General features: G+C 42.2%; 1 protein-coding gene across 1 annotated transcript in view; it reads left to right on the forward strand.

The window, feature by feature from the left end:
* The window catches only part of LOC109473701 (hydrocephalus-inducing protein homolog), a 39,299-nt gene extending 29,308 nt beyond the window's left edge, over positions 1-9,991 (forward strand). Inside the window, exons 67-86 of the mRNA XM_019773667.1 lie at positions 54-350; positions 580-801; positions 907-1,045; positions 1,295-1,460; positions 1,780-1,927; positions 2,281-2,488; positions 2,791-3,009; positions 3,351-3,520; positions 3,800-3,998; positions 4,107-4,222; positions 4,548-4,701; positions 5,270-5,439; positions 5,675-5,810; positions 6,130-6,213; positions 6,402-6,611; positions 6,823-6,986; positions 7,254-7,404; positions 7,651-7,881; positions 8,124-8,348; positions 8,736-9,991. Coding sequence (XP_019629226.1) covers positions 54-350; positions 580-801; positions 907-1,045; positions 1,295-1,460; positions 1,780-1,927; positions 2,281-2,488; positions 2,791-3,009; positions 3,351-3,520; positions 3,800-3,998; positions 4,107-4,222; positions 4,548-4,701; positions 5,270-5,439; positions 5,675-5,810; positions 6,130-6,213; positions 6,402-6,611; positions 6,823-6,986; positions 7,254-7,404; positions 7,651-7,881; positions 8,124-8,348; positions 8,736-9,221 — 3,895 coding nt within the window. The 3' untranslated portion in view covers positions 9,222-9,991. The remainder of the gene's footprint in view (positions 1-53; positions 351-579; positions 802-906; positions 1,046-1,294; positions 1,461-1,779; positions 1,928-2,280; positions 2,489-2,790; positions 3,010-3,350; positions 3,521-3,799; positions 3,999-4,106; positions 4,223-4,547; positions 4,702-5,269; positions 5,440-5,674; positions 5,811-6,129; positions 6,214-6,401; positions 6,612-6,822; positions 6,987-7,253; positions 7,405-7,650; positions 7,882-8,123; positions 8,349-8,735) is intronic.
* Positions 9,992-17,675: the final 7,684 nt, after the last annotated feature.

Below are 17,675 nucleotides of genomic sequence, written 5' to 3' on the forward strand. Positions count from 1 at the left end.
GTATTTTTAAGCCACAGTGTAGGCATATCATTCACCATGGATTGTTCCCCCAGGTTCACACTAAACAACAAAGGCACAGTGAGCGCCCACTTCAACTGGCAGCTGGTGACAGACGGCCTCAAGTCTGTCAGCTTTGCTCCAACAGAGAGGCCCCCAACAGCCCCCACCCCTGACCTGCGCCCCTCCAGCCGGATGATGTTGTCCCCACCCCCTGGGGAGGACCTGGCCGCCCCCAGCCCCTTCAGCATCTCCCCGGAGACAGGAACTGTACCCGCGGGGAAGAAGCAGACCTTCACGGTCAAGTTCTCACCCATGGACATCCGGCAGTATGAGGCCAAACTCATCTGCAAGTATGTGAAGCTTTGACAGCCTGTGGGCTTAACTATCTTTCTGTTGGTCCTTTTCAATTAGCAGTTTGTCATATTGAACAATGCTATTAATACCTGCCTTAAATAATAATATGACTTGTTACAACTTAGTGGTCTATTATTTGTGATCTAACTGGAAAGCAGCAAAATCTGCATTCCAGTGTGAGTGCATGCTTTCCTTTGAATATTGGTGAACCTCTTACCTTCGCAGCATCCCTAACCTGGAGGAGGGGAAGCAGGCCCCGGTACTGGCAGTCCGAGGGCGTGGCCTCCTGCCTTACTGTCACTTTGAACTGGAGGACTCGGATTACATCAATGCAAGACGGAACCCTCAGATGAGAGGTCCACGAGGGGCACCACCTGGTGCTACCCTGGATCCCAACACTCGGGTCATTGAGTTTGCTGCTACAGGGATCAACGTCAAAACTTCAAGGTAGTTGAACAAACATTTCGTTTCTATAGGTATACAGAATTTTTTTTCTTTTGTTATCCTCCATCAAGCCACAAAGTACTTACGGCTTCCCGTTTTGCCTTTTAGGAGCTTCTTCATTTTGAATCCAACCAATCGGGACTACTCTTTCCTCTGGAATAACGAGGACCAATCAGACTCCAAACTTCCATCCCCCTTCACGTGCCAGACGTCAAGGGGTCACATTCAGGCAGGCCGCAAGACAAAGGTACTTACAGCATTCTTCAAATGTTCTGTATTGTCAGGCCAACAGGAAGCTCCCTTTCTAACCCTTAACCATAGGATTGGCTGTAGATTTGTATCAAAATGTGCAGTATTGCATGACTTTTCATTTCTGTCACAACACTAGACATTGCTAGTATCGCATTACTTGAAGATTATATTATTGCAGTTATTATTTTTTGCAGTCTGTGCAATTTCTGACCTTGTTTGTTTGTTGTTGTTTGTTGTTTACCAGGTTGGGTTCCAGTTCTGTACGCAGCAGCTGGGTGTGGTGGAGTCCTTCTGGTGTTTCACCATCCCCGAGCTCAGCATCTCGGTGCCATTCTTACTGACAGGATCCGCCTCCGAGCCAAAGGTCGTCATGGACCGCTCACATCTCAACTTCAAGCCGCTGCTTCTTGGTACAGTCATCAGACACATTTTGACTTACTATTGTCAATTCTTATCCATTCTGTTACAGTCATATCAATTCTGGAGCTTATGAGTTGGAATGCCATACCTGAAATAGGTAGTGTTTGTGGGGGATTCTTTTACGTACTTTAAAAACCAAATACTGGAAATGTGCTTGTGAGCCTGCAATGCACTTGAACATCTCTTAGTTCATAACCCATGTTGCTACCTTGTGCAATTGTAAGGAGGATTCCAAATACCTGACAGCCAAAAGAAGAATTCCAGAACATTTGCTGCAGGTGTTGATTGTATTGTCTTTGTTACTTGCAGGTCACAGTGCTGTAGAAACCATAGGACTGTGCAACAATGAACCTCGGCCTTTCGTCTTTGAGTTCATGGAGGCTTCCCTACACTCTGAGGGCCATGCCGCTGCCCTGACCATCACCCCCATGGCTGGCACTGTGCCACCTAATGCAAGGTAGGTCAGGACTAGCCACAGAGCCGTCTAGTGGTTTTAGAGTGGATCTAAACCAAATGGCAACCAACCTTTGTACAACACACCTAGATGACATTCAGAGTGAAACTGGTGGAAGGTGCTTTCATCCTTTTCTCTATCCTCTAGGTCTGCTTATTGAGCTTTATCATCTGACCATCAGATATAATCAAGAAATGAATTACAAAATGTATATACAAGTGCTATTAAAGTCATATTTAGTTATAGCTGAGTAAAAATGATGTCCTATGTTCAGATGTCCACAACTTTCACATAACAGTTTGTCAAAAAGGGGTAATGGTGACATGTTATCATACTGTAACCTTTCCTCCCTGCAGTTTCCCCATTGATGTGGCCTTCAGTCCGACTGAGGAGAAGCAGGTCAACTTCAATGTCGTGTGCCATGTGCAGCAGAAAACAGAGCCACTTGTCCTGAACGTGAAGGCGGAAGGTTACACCACGAACGCCTCGGTACAGTGTGAGGACTCGGCAGGCAAGAAGGTCACCCTGACACCACAGGGGCTCAACCAGGTCAACTTTGGACAGGTGAGCATCTGCAGAGATACAAGGATATCCTTATCCAATCAGGCATCTTGTAACATAGCATCAACTGTTTTTCCTTTCAGTGGAAATTTTACAGCATAGGCAAAGTATAAAGTTATGTGACAAGGCAACCATCCTTACATTGGAGAACGTAAATATTTTTCCTCACTGATTTCTCTAGGTAGTGGGCAGCATGGGATACAAAATTAGCAGAACTCATTTTGATAGGTCCCAACAATGTTAGTAATTTTATGATCATTTATTTATTTATCAAGAATTAATTAAATTGTCACTTTGGTGCACAGGTCCAGATCTATGAGAAGGCAGTGCGTACCATCCACATTGTGAACAACGGCAAGTTCACCTTTGACTTCAACTGGACAAAGGAACAGCAGAGGAACCCAGAAACTGTCATCATCACCCCTGAGACAGGCAGCGTCCCTGTAGGTGCCCACAAGAAGTGCATGCTGACTTTCTGCCCAACTACCAGGATGAGTCTACAGGACTGTCAGCTGGCCCTGCAGGTGTGTGGTCATGATTCCTGAAACAACTAAATAGAAAATTTTAACACACCCCCACACAATGCTCTTAGCCATTTCAACAGTGTCATCTAAGCATTTGGAAAAGAAAAGTTTTCCTCCCTTTTTGATCACTTTTCTGCCTTCAAACTGTGAGCACTTTCAAACTGCAGACTAATAACCGGATAACTTGTTATAACTCAGTTGTTTGATACCTGCTGTAAGTCAGTTTTCAAATGCCAGCTACTTATTAATAGTATGATCTGTTGCAACTTGGTTGCTCAATGCACGTGGCTGATTTAGAGAGCAACTTGGCAATGACAGTTTTCCACTTATGTCCATTCCAGATCACCAATGGCCCGACCTATGACCTGAAGGCCCTTGGTGCAGGGGTCACCCCAGGTCTACACTTCTCCTTCCTCAACTATGACTTTGGGCCGTGCTTTGTCCACCATGCTGGCATGCCTGTCAGAAAGGCCACATTGAAAATCACCAACAAAGACTCCAAAGAAGTCAGGTAAGCAAAAGTTTTATGTCAGGTGATGTAATGTTCCTGTTGAAAAATCTTTCAAGTATGAAGTGAATAAGTTTGGGATATGATACAGTATACTACCTGTTGTATTTAAAAAAAAAATTTCGTCAGTGATTTTTGTGTTGGCCTGGCCCATTGAAATAGACATCTATGGTAACTAAAACTGTAACTAAAAGAAACATCAATCTGAAAAGAGTAAGATGCAATGCATCTGTCAAAAGTAATAAATGCTAACCAGAGTTTTCCTCTTCTCCCCGCTTCCAGTGTGAACTGTCTGTTCACCAACACTACCCACCTAGAGGTGCAGTTTGAACCGACCATCCTTTCACCAAAGGACTCGTGTGAGGTCTACATCTCCTTCTTCCCACGCCACTGTGTCAAGTATTTTGATGTCCTCCCCTTTGAGATCAATGGACTCTCCCAGACCAATGTGGAAATCCGAGGAGAAGGCACAGAGATGACAGTAAGTTTTCTTCCCTCAGAAAAATTTTATTTGATTTATTTCATTTATGGGACCTCTAAATTCTGTGCCAGTGTTGTTGAGTGTCTGACTGTTGTTGTCTGATTGCAGGTGGAAGTAGCAGACAAGAGACAGAAGATTGTCCAGCTGGGTGCCCTGTTGGTGGGGACCACAGTAAAGAAGGTCGTCTCACTGGTCAACAAGAGTCTGGCTCCAATCACCTTCAAGTAAGTATGGAAGCTAGGAGTGGACCTTCATCTCAAATAGATATATACAACTATTAGTTGGATGTACTCAAAGACCCCAGTGCAAGAGGAGTTGTGAACAGCTAGCAATTTTTCAAGTACCAGATGTCATAGCCCTCCATGAAATTTGTCCAATTGAGTGTGTATTCTCAATCCAAGCAGAACCGACTCTAAATGCCAAACCACATACCATTTCTTGAAGTAGATATAAGTAGAAGCTATCTATTACTAGTACTAGAAGCTATTGATTTTTGAGGTGCAAATATAGCTTTTGGATTGATATCATATTTCTGTGCGTCTCCCCCAGTCTGGTGTGCACACCGTCCAGTCACCTGCTGCAGGACTCCCGTGTGCTGTCCATCTCTCCGTACCAGTCCATCACGCTCAAACCACGCGGCGGCAAGGTCAACGCAGAGGTCACCTTCTCACCAAGGACACGCATCCCACAATTCACTGAGGAGGTAAACAGCACACATGAAATGTTTATTGATGTACAGTGCAGCAATAAACTGATGTAATGACAGAAACATCAATTATAACATTCAGAAATACGGCCTGTCCTTGGTGCTGATTATAACACTCAGAAACAGGGCCTGTCCTTGGTGCTATTTCTAAAATCCCGAAACAGGGCCTGTCCTTCGTGCTAGTTCTAACATTCAGAAACAGGGCCTGTCCTTGGTGCTATTTGCAAAATCCCGAAATGGGGCCTGTCCTTGGTGCTAGTTCTAACATCCCGAAACGGACGGGCCTGTCCATGGTGCTAGTTCTAACATTCGGAAACAGGGCCTGTCCTTGGTGCTAGTTCGAACATCCCAAAACAGTGCCTAGTTATAATATTCAGAAAACTGTCCCTGGTGCCTGTCTCTCAGAAATAGGGCCTGTGAAGTAACACTCAAAAGTAACACTCAGAAATAGGGCCTGTGAAGTAACACTCAAAAGTAACACTCAGAAATAGGGCCTGTCCATGGTACTAAGCACAATACTAACACAGTAACTTCTGTGAAAATGACTGCTTGTTTGTCCCTGCAGGTTATGATGGAGAGTGAAGGGTTCTCCCAGCCCCTGTTTGTGCTGATGGGCTCCTGTCAGGGCATCGAGGTGCAGCTGGACCAGGAGTCCATCCCGTTCGGCGCCGTCGTGCTGGGCAGCAGCAGTACCCGCAGGATGGTCATGCGCAATGTCGGCGACATCGGGACAAAGTAAGTTAGAAACACTGTACTTCTAAACAATCAGCATTCAAGACTTTGGCTCTTTGTGTTGCCATGTAGAGGATATATATCTAAATCTTGCCATTGGTCCATCACTGCATTTTGAGAAGTGTTTTCTATGTCTTTATCAATTTAGTCTTGTATAACTATGGCTCAATGATGAAAAAAACAGATTCATGTAAGTGTGAGAGCTATTCAGATATGACATCTAAACTGTGCCCCTCAGGTTCCAGTGGAAACTACGGCAGTTTGCACCAGACTTCTCCATCAACCCTTCTGAAGGGTACATCTCCCCCGGGATGGAGGTGGCCTTCAATGTGGTGTTTCACCCAACCAAAGTCAGCCAGGATATCAGATATGAGGTAACAGTATTGACAATTGTTCACAACCTTCATCATGCTTTCATCTACTCTACCCAGTGCATGTTTATTTTTTATTTATTTCTACTTCAAACATACAATGTTCTACTTCAAACATACAATTTCTACTTCAAACATTCATAGTGTAGATGAGGGATCTGAATATTGTTAAAGCTTAAGACCTGTCAAAGCTAACTCAAGGTGATATGATGTTGTCAGAGTTTCTAACATAGATAGATACAGAGTTAGTCTTGGTAAAACATTTCTCAAGTTAAACATTTCCTTCCATTAACCACATGAATCACCTATCATCTGCCTGCAGGACCTGGAGTGTGTGACTGAAGGGAGAAAGAAGATCCTTCTGACCCTGACAGGCATGTGTGTCAGCACACCAGCTCTCAAGGAGGTAAGGAAAGAAGGAAGTCAGGCCCTTACAGATATTCACGCAATAGAGTCATGACTAACAGTGTGCAAAAATACTCGAGGGATGTTTATTGATACTTTGTCTGCATCACTGCAGACTGAGACAATCTAGTCTTGACTATCAGCCGAGTTTGTGTCCTTACCAATTCTTTCCTGTGGCTGTGGTTTCAGGTTCTGAACTTCAGCACACATGTCCGCCAGAGGGACACCAAGACCGTCACCATCTCCAACCGCACCAACCAGACGTGGGAGCTGCACCCTGTGATTGACGGGGAGTACTGGGCGGGGCTGGAGACCTTCATGGTGGAGCCGCAGCAGAACAAAGGCTACGAGCTGGTCTACAAACCACTCGCTATGACAGCCGAGGGGAAGAAGCACACAGTGAGTACTGCAAAAGTCTTCCAGCTTTTGCAAAACCCTTGTCCTTTTGGTATCATATGTATTTTTGTCCTTATATATTTTCAGTACCTCCCTAAGAAACCTTATAACAATGGAATTCTTACCAGTGATAACTGTAAAGTTTGTTTCATGAACCATTCTTTGGTGACAAAAGTGGTGGATTTTAGTTAAAATCTCTATGTTTTGTGTGCAGGGCACCGTGTTCTTCCCCCTGCCTGATGGAACAGGCCTGCTGTATAACCTGACTGGTACATCTGAGCCTCCCAAGGCCATTAGTAACATCACCAGGGAAGTGCCCTGTAAGACGGGATACACAGAGCTGCTGACTGTCTCCAACTGGCTCAAACATCCACAGAGGTACTGTACAGTAACACAATTTCTTTATGTATCTACAATGATTTTTATACTGGACTCAATGCAGCAAACATTGCCATTTCTAGGTGAGAGAGATAAAGTTAGGGAAATTGTTCTCAGCAGGACAGGAAAAAGATTATAAGACTGCCATAAACCATTTCAGTATAGTATTTTGAGGTTTTGTTGCTATCTGTGACTTTTTCAAGGTTAGATAGAAGCACAACAGCAACAAATACACTTTGTATTGATAAACCATCCCAATATATTCAGGTTCCGAGTGACTATAGACATGGTGAAGCCAGACCGGCTGGACCAGAGCACCAGTCTGAAGGGGCTGGACTACATCGACGTACCAGGACTGGGGAAAAGGGACTACAAACTCAACTTCTTTGCTCACAGGGAGGGGACTGTCACCAGCAAGGTGAGCTTTGTGTCTCAAGGAACATTTCTAGCATACCACACTGTTACTGCTGTTTATTACAGAAAGACTTAGGCAGCAAGCATTCTTTATGATCATGACTTATATGTGACCTATTATTTGGTTAAGAGATTTACTGTAACAGTTGTCAAATGCTCAGCTGCAGTGCCACGCCTTCTGAGGTGAATAATATCCACACAAAATGGTATCAAACTTATCTAAATGACTTTCATGTGACCTTCACACTAGGTTGTGTTCCGGGAGGACACTACAGGAGAGTACCAGTTCTACTTTGTGACCTTCAAGGCGACTCCGCCCGGCACCATCAGTACCCTGTACCTCACCACGCCCGTACGCCAGAGCGCCTCGCACACCGTGACTGTGGAGAACCCCCTGGCCATGCCCATCACCTTCTCCACAGACTGTAAGGTGGCCGACGTCAGCCTGCCGCCACAGTTTGTGGTTCCTGCACAGTCGGAGGTATTATTTTACACTTCTGAAAAAGTGTTGTTATGAACACTTAAAGGCTATCTTTGGCAATTTTTAGCCCTCTAAGTGGCTAATGCTTAAAGCAATATTGGATGCAAGTGTGCACTTCATCTAGGTCCAGGCCTTAGATATGATCATATTTTGTAATTTCTACTAGCCATTGTGTTTGGATGGTTTCTAAACTTTGTAGGACATTTCTTGGGTTGTTTACATGTCTGTGTTGATCCGTGCAGGGCTCTGTGATGTTTGAGTACTTACCTCTGAAGGCAGGTGAGACCAACGGCCGTCTGGCCCTGTACAGCAGCGAGCTGGGCCACTACACGTACGACCTGGTCCTCAGGGCCCTGCCAGCTGGCCCGGAGAGAGCGCTGCACTTCAAGGCCAGTCTGGGCGCCAACCAGACACAGACGGCTCATCTCACCAATTTCTCCAAACAGAAAGTAGAATATCTCTGCAAGGTAATGACCTTACTTTATCCAAGGAGGTTCTGTTACTCCTACAATGTACCTTCATCAGAAACATGCTGTTGTTACTGGAACATGTACTGTAGTCTTTTCTCAGCTACTAGGGATTCACCCATGCATTAGATTTGTATTCTCCATGCAGAAAAATATTCAATAATACATGCAATTTGATAATTTGGAAGAATAAACTGAATATCTTTGAAGTTGATTCCCAATCATACAGGGGCAGACTGCACATATATTGAAGCTGTTAAATGTACTGATATGCAGCCCCGTTTTTGTTGGTTTCAAAACATGTGTGGACATAGCTGAGATGGCCTTAGTGCTGAAAGTACAGTTGTATTCCACTGGGTCATTCTTTTTGCTTTCTGTCCTGTTCAGGTTGACAACAGTGATTTCCATGTGGAGAAGACAGTAAACGCAGCTCCCGGGTCACAGGGTGGTACAGAGGTGGGGATCGATGTGACCTATGAACCCTCCAAACTGGGCCAATCCCGTGCAACCCTGACCGTCTCGTCTGCTGTTGGTGGAGAGTATACCTTCCCCCTCGTGGGAAACTGCCTGGCACCCAAACCGCAGGGTCCGTACACCATCCGCGCTGGCTCCACTGCATCCATTCCCTTCAAAAACATCTTCCCACATACCACGGCTTTCACCTTCACCGTAGATAACACTGCCTTCAGCGTCAAGGCAGGAGAAACCATCCGAGCCAAGAAAACTCACAGCATCATTGTAGGGTTTGAGGGGAACACCAGTGGGAGTAAGGCACCCAAGATGGGCAAACTGGTGGTGACCTGCCCCAGGTCAGCAGGGGGGGAGCACAATGTCACCTGGACCTTCTATGTGAAGGGAGTCACTCCATCTTAAATACATCACCGTAAACTAAAACCTACACTATGGTGGTGGATTTAGTACTCTAAAGCTTCTCAGAACTTAAACTTTCTTTGTGTAATTTAAATTTGATCTGAGCTTTATGTTTGACATAAGGACCTACTATGCACATCTGTAGAATTGTTTCAGATGCCTTATCAGGGCTTCTTGTTTGCTGTAAATTTGTTGGCTATCATTTAATATTCTAATGCAGTGGACTATAACAAATGTATATATGGGTGAACAAGTGTACTTTGCCATGAAAAAACAGTAGTCAGGGAAGATGTTGCCTAATACCTATACTAGATGGGAAATTTGCTGCTACACTTTTTGAATTCAGTCACTGTTTGATGTGAGTCATTGTAAACAAAGTGGATATATATATATATGTACTGTATATGCCAAGTTTGTGGTCATGTTGCTGTTATCTGTCACTTTTCAATAAAAGAATGAAGTGCCTTACTATTTTGCAGTGTGACACTTAACGTTAATGTGTGTCACAAAAAAAGCCTTGGTGAGTAAAAGCCGACTCTTCTCAGCTTCATTTTTCAAAGTCTAACAGTAACATGTTACAATTTCACAATACAAATTATTCTTGGAACAAAAGAAGTTGTTTGAGGTGAACTCTGTAATGGAAATCTTTGGTAAATAAATGTCCTATTTTGGTGAGTGATGATAATACCAGGTATACCATGTGACCTATATCCTATCCTCCATGCACCAGCCAAGTTGTAGGGAGAAAAAAGAATTCTGTATGGAATAAAGCTTTGAAAGTACAGTTCTCTGTGGTGTGTACTTTTTTCAAGCTTACAGATGTATGGAAAACACTGTTATTATTTACCTTGAAGTACATTTAAGGAACAAAAGAAAATATTGATAGCTATATCGGTACGTTTCTTTATGGGAAAAATCAAGATGTCAGAAAAGTTGATGAAAAAGATCCGTATTCAACCGCTTGTAAAATTGTTATAGGAATGTTTGCCTCAAAATAAACAGCTGGGAGACTGAAATGTTCTTTTCTGATAAATTTGTGATGTTTAGGGCGTCGGAGCAAGTCCCAATGTCGAGATCAAGAGCAAGTTAGACCTGAGGTAAAACCCCCATAAGTGCCCATCTCGTTTCCCAACTCGTAAAATGGCCAGAGTTGGGGATGAAAGCGGCTTCCTCCTTTTGGGAACGGGGACTCTAAAATGGGAGTGTGATAGGGGATGAACATCGAGTGTAATCTGTGTTACTAGTGTTCTATGTAAAGCTTAGATATAGTGGATATAGTGCACGGATTTAGGCGGAGCAAGCTTGCCCGAATGTAACGCAATATCTAGCCGCTGCCGTTGTGAATTTTAATATCGTAGAGCGTTAATAATAATACATGTAGTTCGACCCCTAACCCCCTCAAGAGCATCCCTGTATTTCCGTATGGTTTGGCCAGCCTGTACCCTTTTAGCTCTAAGCAGCGCGCGAGTGTGGTTTTCACCATTCTGTGTGTTTAACATTGTGCGGATGGCGTTCAGCACCAAGGACAGGCACCAAATGCACGGAAACATGTGCGCGTACATGAGCCGGTGTTGATTAGATTAGCAGATTTCGTCTACTAACGCTACACGTTCGTTACCAATACTTGTAGCTGCTGACGCTTAGTACCTCTGTGTAATTTGACACAGCGTAGTCCGAAATGGTGGACAGAAAACCGTTCTTTTTGAGGAGATTGACTCTTGGTGGTAAAGTAGTTGTGGTCATCAGGGAAGAAATTAGACCAGTTGTTGTGCACAGCTGTGTAAAAATCACACGTGGCACGGCCCACTCAGTCTGCTTCTGCTGGTGTCACGCGAGGAAGAGTAGGAATTATTTTGAACTTCTTGGTAAATTTTGTAGCTTCTGGTTCGATAAATATTCATCCTAACTTGTAGAACAAATCTTCGGGGATGTTTCCATGACGGAGTTGTGCCGTTTTCTGGAGTTTTGACAAAAAAAAGTGCATTTCCCGACCTGGTGGATTTTTGGAGAAGACAAGAAAATGGCGCCCGTTGGAAGGAGAACAGCGTGGTCGAGGAGAGGACAGAGTTCTTACAAGGTAAGAAACCATGTTGTCGAATTGGTTGCCTGCATGCTGGTAACAACACGTCGCGTGTAGAACAAATCTTCGGGGATGTTTCCACAGCGGAGTTGTGCCGTTTTCTGGAGTTTTGGACAAAAAAATGTGCATATCCCGACCTGGTGAATTTTTGGAGAAGACAAGAAAATGGCACCCGTTGGAAGGAGGACAGCGTGGTCGGGGAGAGGGCAGAGATTTCACAAGGTAATTATATAAGAAACCATGCCGTCGGATATTGGTTGCCTGCATACTGGTAACAACACGTTGCGGTATATTCGTGGTGTATTCGGTTCTTTTTTTAATATATCTTCGCTGTTTTTTTTCACGTCTGCTAAAATTATGTAGGTATTGGTACTTTTCGAGTTAAATTTTGAAAAAAAAAGGACTTAACTTTGTTTCTGTATACTTGGTCTAAGATTTGTCCCCCTTGTCTGAGAAACTGAAAGGAAACATGGGTAGAATATTTGTGGAACTTTCCCCCATGGAAAACACTTTTCCTTTTGAAATGTTCAAAGCTATTTTGAAACATGTATTACTCTTTAAATTTTGGTTGGCTAGATATTTCAGAGTGGTATAAAATGACAAAATAACACCTCTTTAATTTGCTGTTTCTTGGATTTCCCAGCTTTTTCCTGATTTACGACAAGAGCATGTACATGTACAGTAATATTCAGAATATTCAGGTTTTGTATCAACCTCCAAAAATGCTCCTTTTTTGCCCAAACAGTTAAGTTTTTTTCTGGTTGTTACAGTTTCCTAGTTATCGATTTGATTAAATGTAAAAAATTTATGGTTTGATTTTAAACCAGCCCAGTATGTTGTGACAGATTTGGTAGTATTTAGGTCCTTTAAAGGATACCTAGACTTGTTTTTTAACCTCCACTTCAAGAATTTTAGCTATTGCATGGGAATTTCTGTCATAGTGGCACACACATCTGTGTGTTACTGGAAGTAGGTTCATGTGTATTGGATATCTATCACAGTGTGTATATGCATGTGTTAGTGTAATATTCATCATGTACTTGTGTTGCAGTTGGGTGATTAAGTGTCAGGTGTATGTTTTAAACATTCACCTTTAATCATAACTCATCAAGAATGGCATCCACAATTTCTGGTCTACTAGTAGTTGTTTGGCTTTGTTCAGTGTTTTCATATATATCCTGATGTTGTCTCTACATGTATATGACAGGGTTGATAACTCCTTGTAACTTATTGTTTTCATGCACATTTGTAGTTAGTTACCTGTGTCCTGAGGGTCTGCCAGCTGTGCAAGTGTTCCTGTCCCGATGAGATGACTTGTGATGACAGAGGCACCAGGTGATAGAAAACAGGAGTATCAGGCTAGGTGAGGAAAATCTGAATACTGTATTTTACCTACCATTTACTTGATTATTTGAGACAAGAGTGTAACTTCTTATGTTTGTAGTTAGGTCACAGGCTGCTGACAGATGCAGTACTGGGGATTCCTGTTTGAACCTGACAAGACGGATTGGAAAAGACCAGACCTTGTGATTTTGAGGACCTATTAAGAAGAGAATTAGGTGAGAGTTATCTTAATTCTGCATTTTACAAGTTCAATTTACTGGGTATTTGACACAAGTGTGTAACTTGTTATGTCTGCATACATCTAGTTAGGTGGCTGCTGACTCGAGATGGAGTAGTGATGAGACGTGTGTAAACCTGACAAGACTTGACAAGATTAAGCAATTTGAAGACCCAAGAGGAATATTAGGTGAGAAAAATCTTAATTCTGCATTTTACATACCATTTACTAGGTATTTGAGACAATTGTGTAACTTGTTATGTTTATATACCAGTAGTTAGCTGGCTGCAGACTGATGCAGTAGTGATGATTCCTGTCTAAACCTGTCAAGACTGGATTGGAAAAGACTAGACAAAGCAATTGGAGGACCCAAGAAGAATATCAGGTGAGAATCATCTGAATTTTCCATTTTACAAGTTCCATTTATTGGGTACTTATTATTAGTATCATAACTTGTTATGTATGTGACTGCTAAACGATGCAGTAGTGAGGACTCCTGTCTGAACCTGACAAGACTGGATTGGACCAGACCTGGTAATTTGAAGACCAAGGAGGTACATCAGGTGCACCTGATGTACCTCCTTGGTGAAGAAAGTCTTAATCCTGCATTTTGTTTTCATTTACTTGGTGTTATTTGAGACTGTGTATTACTAACTAGTTTTGTCTGTTAGGTGGCTGCTGATAACTGATACAGTTAGTGATGACAGACTAGGTGATTTGAAGACCCCAGAGCAAGCCTGCATAGGGTGAGATAATGTTTTTACTGTACAATGCTTGTATGTATCTATCGCTTGACAACTTTCTTTGTACACTTTATAGAAATAACACAGCCTGTAACACATTGGGAAACACATTTAACATGAATTTTGTTTTATTTTTTAATTAAACAGTAACACAACTAAGTTTCTATAGCCATTCAGGTAAATGGATAGTTCAATTGTGCTATTTTATTTTTATAGTCATTCAGTGTTGCCTGGAGATGTTACTTATGCCTGACACTAAAGATCCTTTCATATACATGTACATCGATGTCCTGACCTGTACGTGAGGACAGGCAACTTTTGTGGAAATTGGACTAGGTGAGCGCTCAGCAAACCTGTTGACTTAATTCAAGGCAAAGAGTTTGTACAGGTGAGATACAGGTTAACAATACACCTATGAAAATGATTTTCCATTACATGCATTCAGTGTTCCTTTTTCAAATATACTAAATTATCCTTTCATATTTAGGTGTGTCCTGATGTTCCTGTCCTGACTGGGAGAAACCTGTGATGACTGGTGACTGCTACAATGTATCCATGCAGGCCAGATGAGGGCTTGACAGGAAACCAGTTAACTTGAAGACACAGTAAAGAGTTTGTACAGGTGAGACAATGTTTTTCACTGATGTGACAGCACTAGTGACATATCTAAAACACATTCAGTTCAGAGGCTTTTCTGTTTTCTACATCTATTTATTGATAACCAAAGGGATAGTTTAATTGTGTATCATTTAATGGTCATTCTGAGTGTTGAATGGAGATATTTTTGCAACACACTAATTGTCCTTTCATTGTTACATTTGGGTGTGTCTGACGTTCCTGTCCTGACTGGAAGAAATCACCACTGACGTTTGTCGGCAGATCTCAATCTGTAAAAGAAAATGAGGAGGTGTGAGTATGTTTTCTTTTATTAACATGAGACAACACTCCACATGCCTTCAGCCTTTCAGGTGCACACAGTTGCACTCGCATTTCTCTCTTTTGCCCAGTTCACACTACTCTGAGGGTTGGCATGCCTATTGTTTCCGTGAGGAGCCATTGAACGTTAATCATCGCTGGCGGCTTGAATTCCACGACAGTTTGTATCGTACAGTTGAATGCCAAATTGCCCCAAAATTGTCACTTTCGACCTCTACACTTAAATTTTCCCACCAAAAACTTAGTATCATAGTTGGACGCTTTTATCATTTACTGAATTCATGTTAAGCGTCACTGAAAATTTTTTGATATTTAGTTGAATATGCCCAATTGCCCAACAATTGTTGCTTAAATGGACCGTTACACTTAAATTCTCCTGCCAAAAAACTTTTGTCACTGAAAATACATAAGATGTTTAACTAGAGTGGACTAAACAAACCATCGCTAGATTGGGTACTTTTGGAATCTTCATAAATTGCCTTATGTACAAATTTTGAATTATTTATGAGCACTTAGGCAGACTGTATTTTTGGCAGGGTATTTTCCTTTGATATCTTATACATAATGATAAACTGATGTGAATATAATTAGTAAAAAATTAGAAGAGCTTTGGTAACTTTTTTAGTTCTCGTTGAGTTGAATCAGGGTTTTGATGTTGCAACCACGAAAGTTGAATGAGGTTTATGATTCTAACTACATTCTTGTCATAAACCTGCAAGTCGTGTGACATAATTTTAAGTTCAAGGCCAAGCGCTGTTTTCAATACACTGACTTCTGTTTCTCTGTCTTCAAGATGTGAACCCGGAGACCAGAATGAGCAGGAGGAAAAACCAGACTTCTGGTAGAGCTGTGGGAAAGAAGATGTGGTAGTTGGGTGTGAGTATGTTTCCTTTATTAACACGAGACAACACTCCACATGCACACACACGCATTTCTATCTTTCGCCTATTTCACTCTGCTCTGAGGGTCCATTTAACATTAATCGTAGCCAGCAACACTGAAAAAATTGTCACTTTGGACCTTTACTCTTGAATTCTCCCAAAAAAAGTATCCTAGCCGGCCAACCAACTGCTTAAATTCCACGTTGTTATCTGCTTCGTAATGTACTTGTATAGTTGAACGCCAAATTGCCCAAAAATTGTCACTTTGGACCTTAAATTCCCCCACCAGAAAATGTTAGCCGCTTTAATTCCACGTTGTAGTCCACTTCATTTTGTATAGTTGAGTGCAAAATTGTCGCTTTGGATTTTACTCTTAAATTGTCCTGCTGAAAAACTTATCTTGGCCGGCCGGCCAGCCGGCCGCTTGAATTCCACATTGTTATCCTCTTTATCGTATAGTTAAATGGCAAATTGCCCCGCCGCATTACTTCCACTTCTTATCATATAGTTGAGTGCCAAATTGCCAAAAATTGTTGCTTTGGGTCTTAATTATTAAATTCTCCTGCCAAAAACGTATCTTAGCCAGCTGCCCCCTTAAATTCCATCGTAGCGTTGATCACCCCCAAATTGTACCTTAAACACTTAAATTTCCCTGCCAAAAACTGTCTTTGCCCGGCCGCATTAATTGCTGGTTGATTTTCCCGCCAAAAAAAAATCACAGGACCCTCACCTGTTTAATTAATTGGATTAAGTTTTCCCGCCAAAAAACTTAGTATGTGGAGCACTCTAACCTTGAACTTGTGCACCCCCCCTCCCACTCTTCCTGTCCCCCTTCCCACACCTACCTTCTCTCAAAGTATGTTAGTTCCAACACTTCTTTGAACATGTAGTCACCACACTGCTACGCAAATACTTGGTTGATCGAGTGCAGTTCTTCCACCACATTAGACTTTAGAATAATCTTTAATGCTCTTCTGGTCGGTCAATGCACTAAGTGTACTCCCCGTGGGATGTCTTTCCGGAGACATTGATGCTTCGACACATCAGTATACCAGTGCAATTGACTGACCAGGAGAGCAAGAGATTATTCTAAAGTCTAATGTGGTGGAAGAACTACACTCGATCAACCAAGTATTTGCGTAGCAGTGTGGTGACTACATGTTCAAAGAAGTGTTGGAACTAACATACTTTGAGAGAAGGTAGGTGTGGGAAGGGGGACAGGAAGAGTGGGAGGGGGGTGCACAAGTTCAAGGTTAGAGTGCTCCACATACTAAGTTTTTTGGCGGGAAAACTTAATCCAATTAATTAAACAGGTGAGGCTCCTGTGATTTTTTTTTTGGCGGGAAAATCAAACTTAAAGATGAATCAGCACAAAATTAATGCGGCCAGGCAAAGACACAGTTTTTTGACAGGGAAATTTTAAGTGTTTAAGGTACAAAGCTACAATTTTGGGGCAATTTGGCATTCAACTCTACAATACAAAAGATAGCCACCTGCCCCCTTAACTTCCATGTTGTTAAGATAATTGGCAGGAGAATTTAATAGTTAAGACACAAAGCAACAATTTTTGGGCAATTTGGCAATTAACTATATGATAAAGAGGATAACAATGTGGAATTCAAGTGGCCGGCCGGCCGGCCATGATAAGTTTTTCAGCAGGAGAATTTAAGAGTAAAGGTCCAAAGCGACAATTTTGCACTCAACTATACAAAATGAAGTGGATTACAACGTAGAATTAAAGTGGCTGGCATTTTTTGGTGGGGGAATTTAAGGTCCAAAGTGACAATTTTTGGGCAATTTGGCGTTCAACTATACAAATACATTACGAAGCAGATAACAATGTGGAATTTAAGCAGTCGGTTGGCCGGCTAGGATACTTTTTTGGGAGAATTCAAGAGTAAAGGTCCAAAGTGACAATTTTTTCAGTGTTGCTGACTACGATTAATGTTAAATGGACCCTCAGAGCAGAGTGAAATAGGCGAAAGATAGAAATGCGTGTGTGTGTGTATGTGGAGTGTTGTCTCGTGTTAATAAAGGAAACATACTCACACCCAACTACCCCATCTTCTTTCCCACAGCTCTACCAATAGAAGTCTGCTTCTTCCTCCTGCTCATTCCGGGCTCCGGGTTCACATCTTGAAGACAGAGAAACAGAAGTCAGTGTATTGAAAACAGCACTTGGCTTTTAACTTAAAATTATGTCACACAACTTGCATGTTTATGACAAGAATGTAGATATAATCATAAACCTCATTC

The sequence above is a fragment of the Branchiostoma belcheri genome, unplaced genomic scaffold (assembly GCF_001625305.1).
Source record: "Branchiostoma belcheri isolate BF01 breed outbred unplaced genomic scaffold, Haploidv18h27 scaffold3, whole genome shotgun sequence".
NCBI classification, from domain to species: Eukaryota; Metazoa; Chordata; class Leptocardii; order Amphioxiformes; family Branchiostomatidae; genus Branchiostoma; species Branchiostoma belcheri.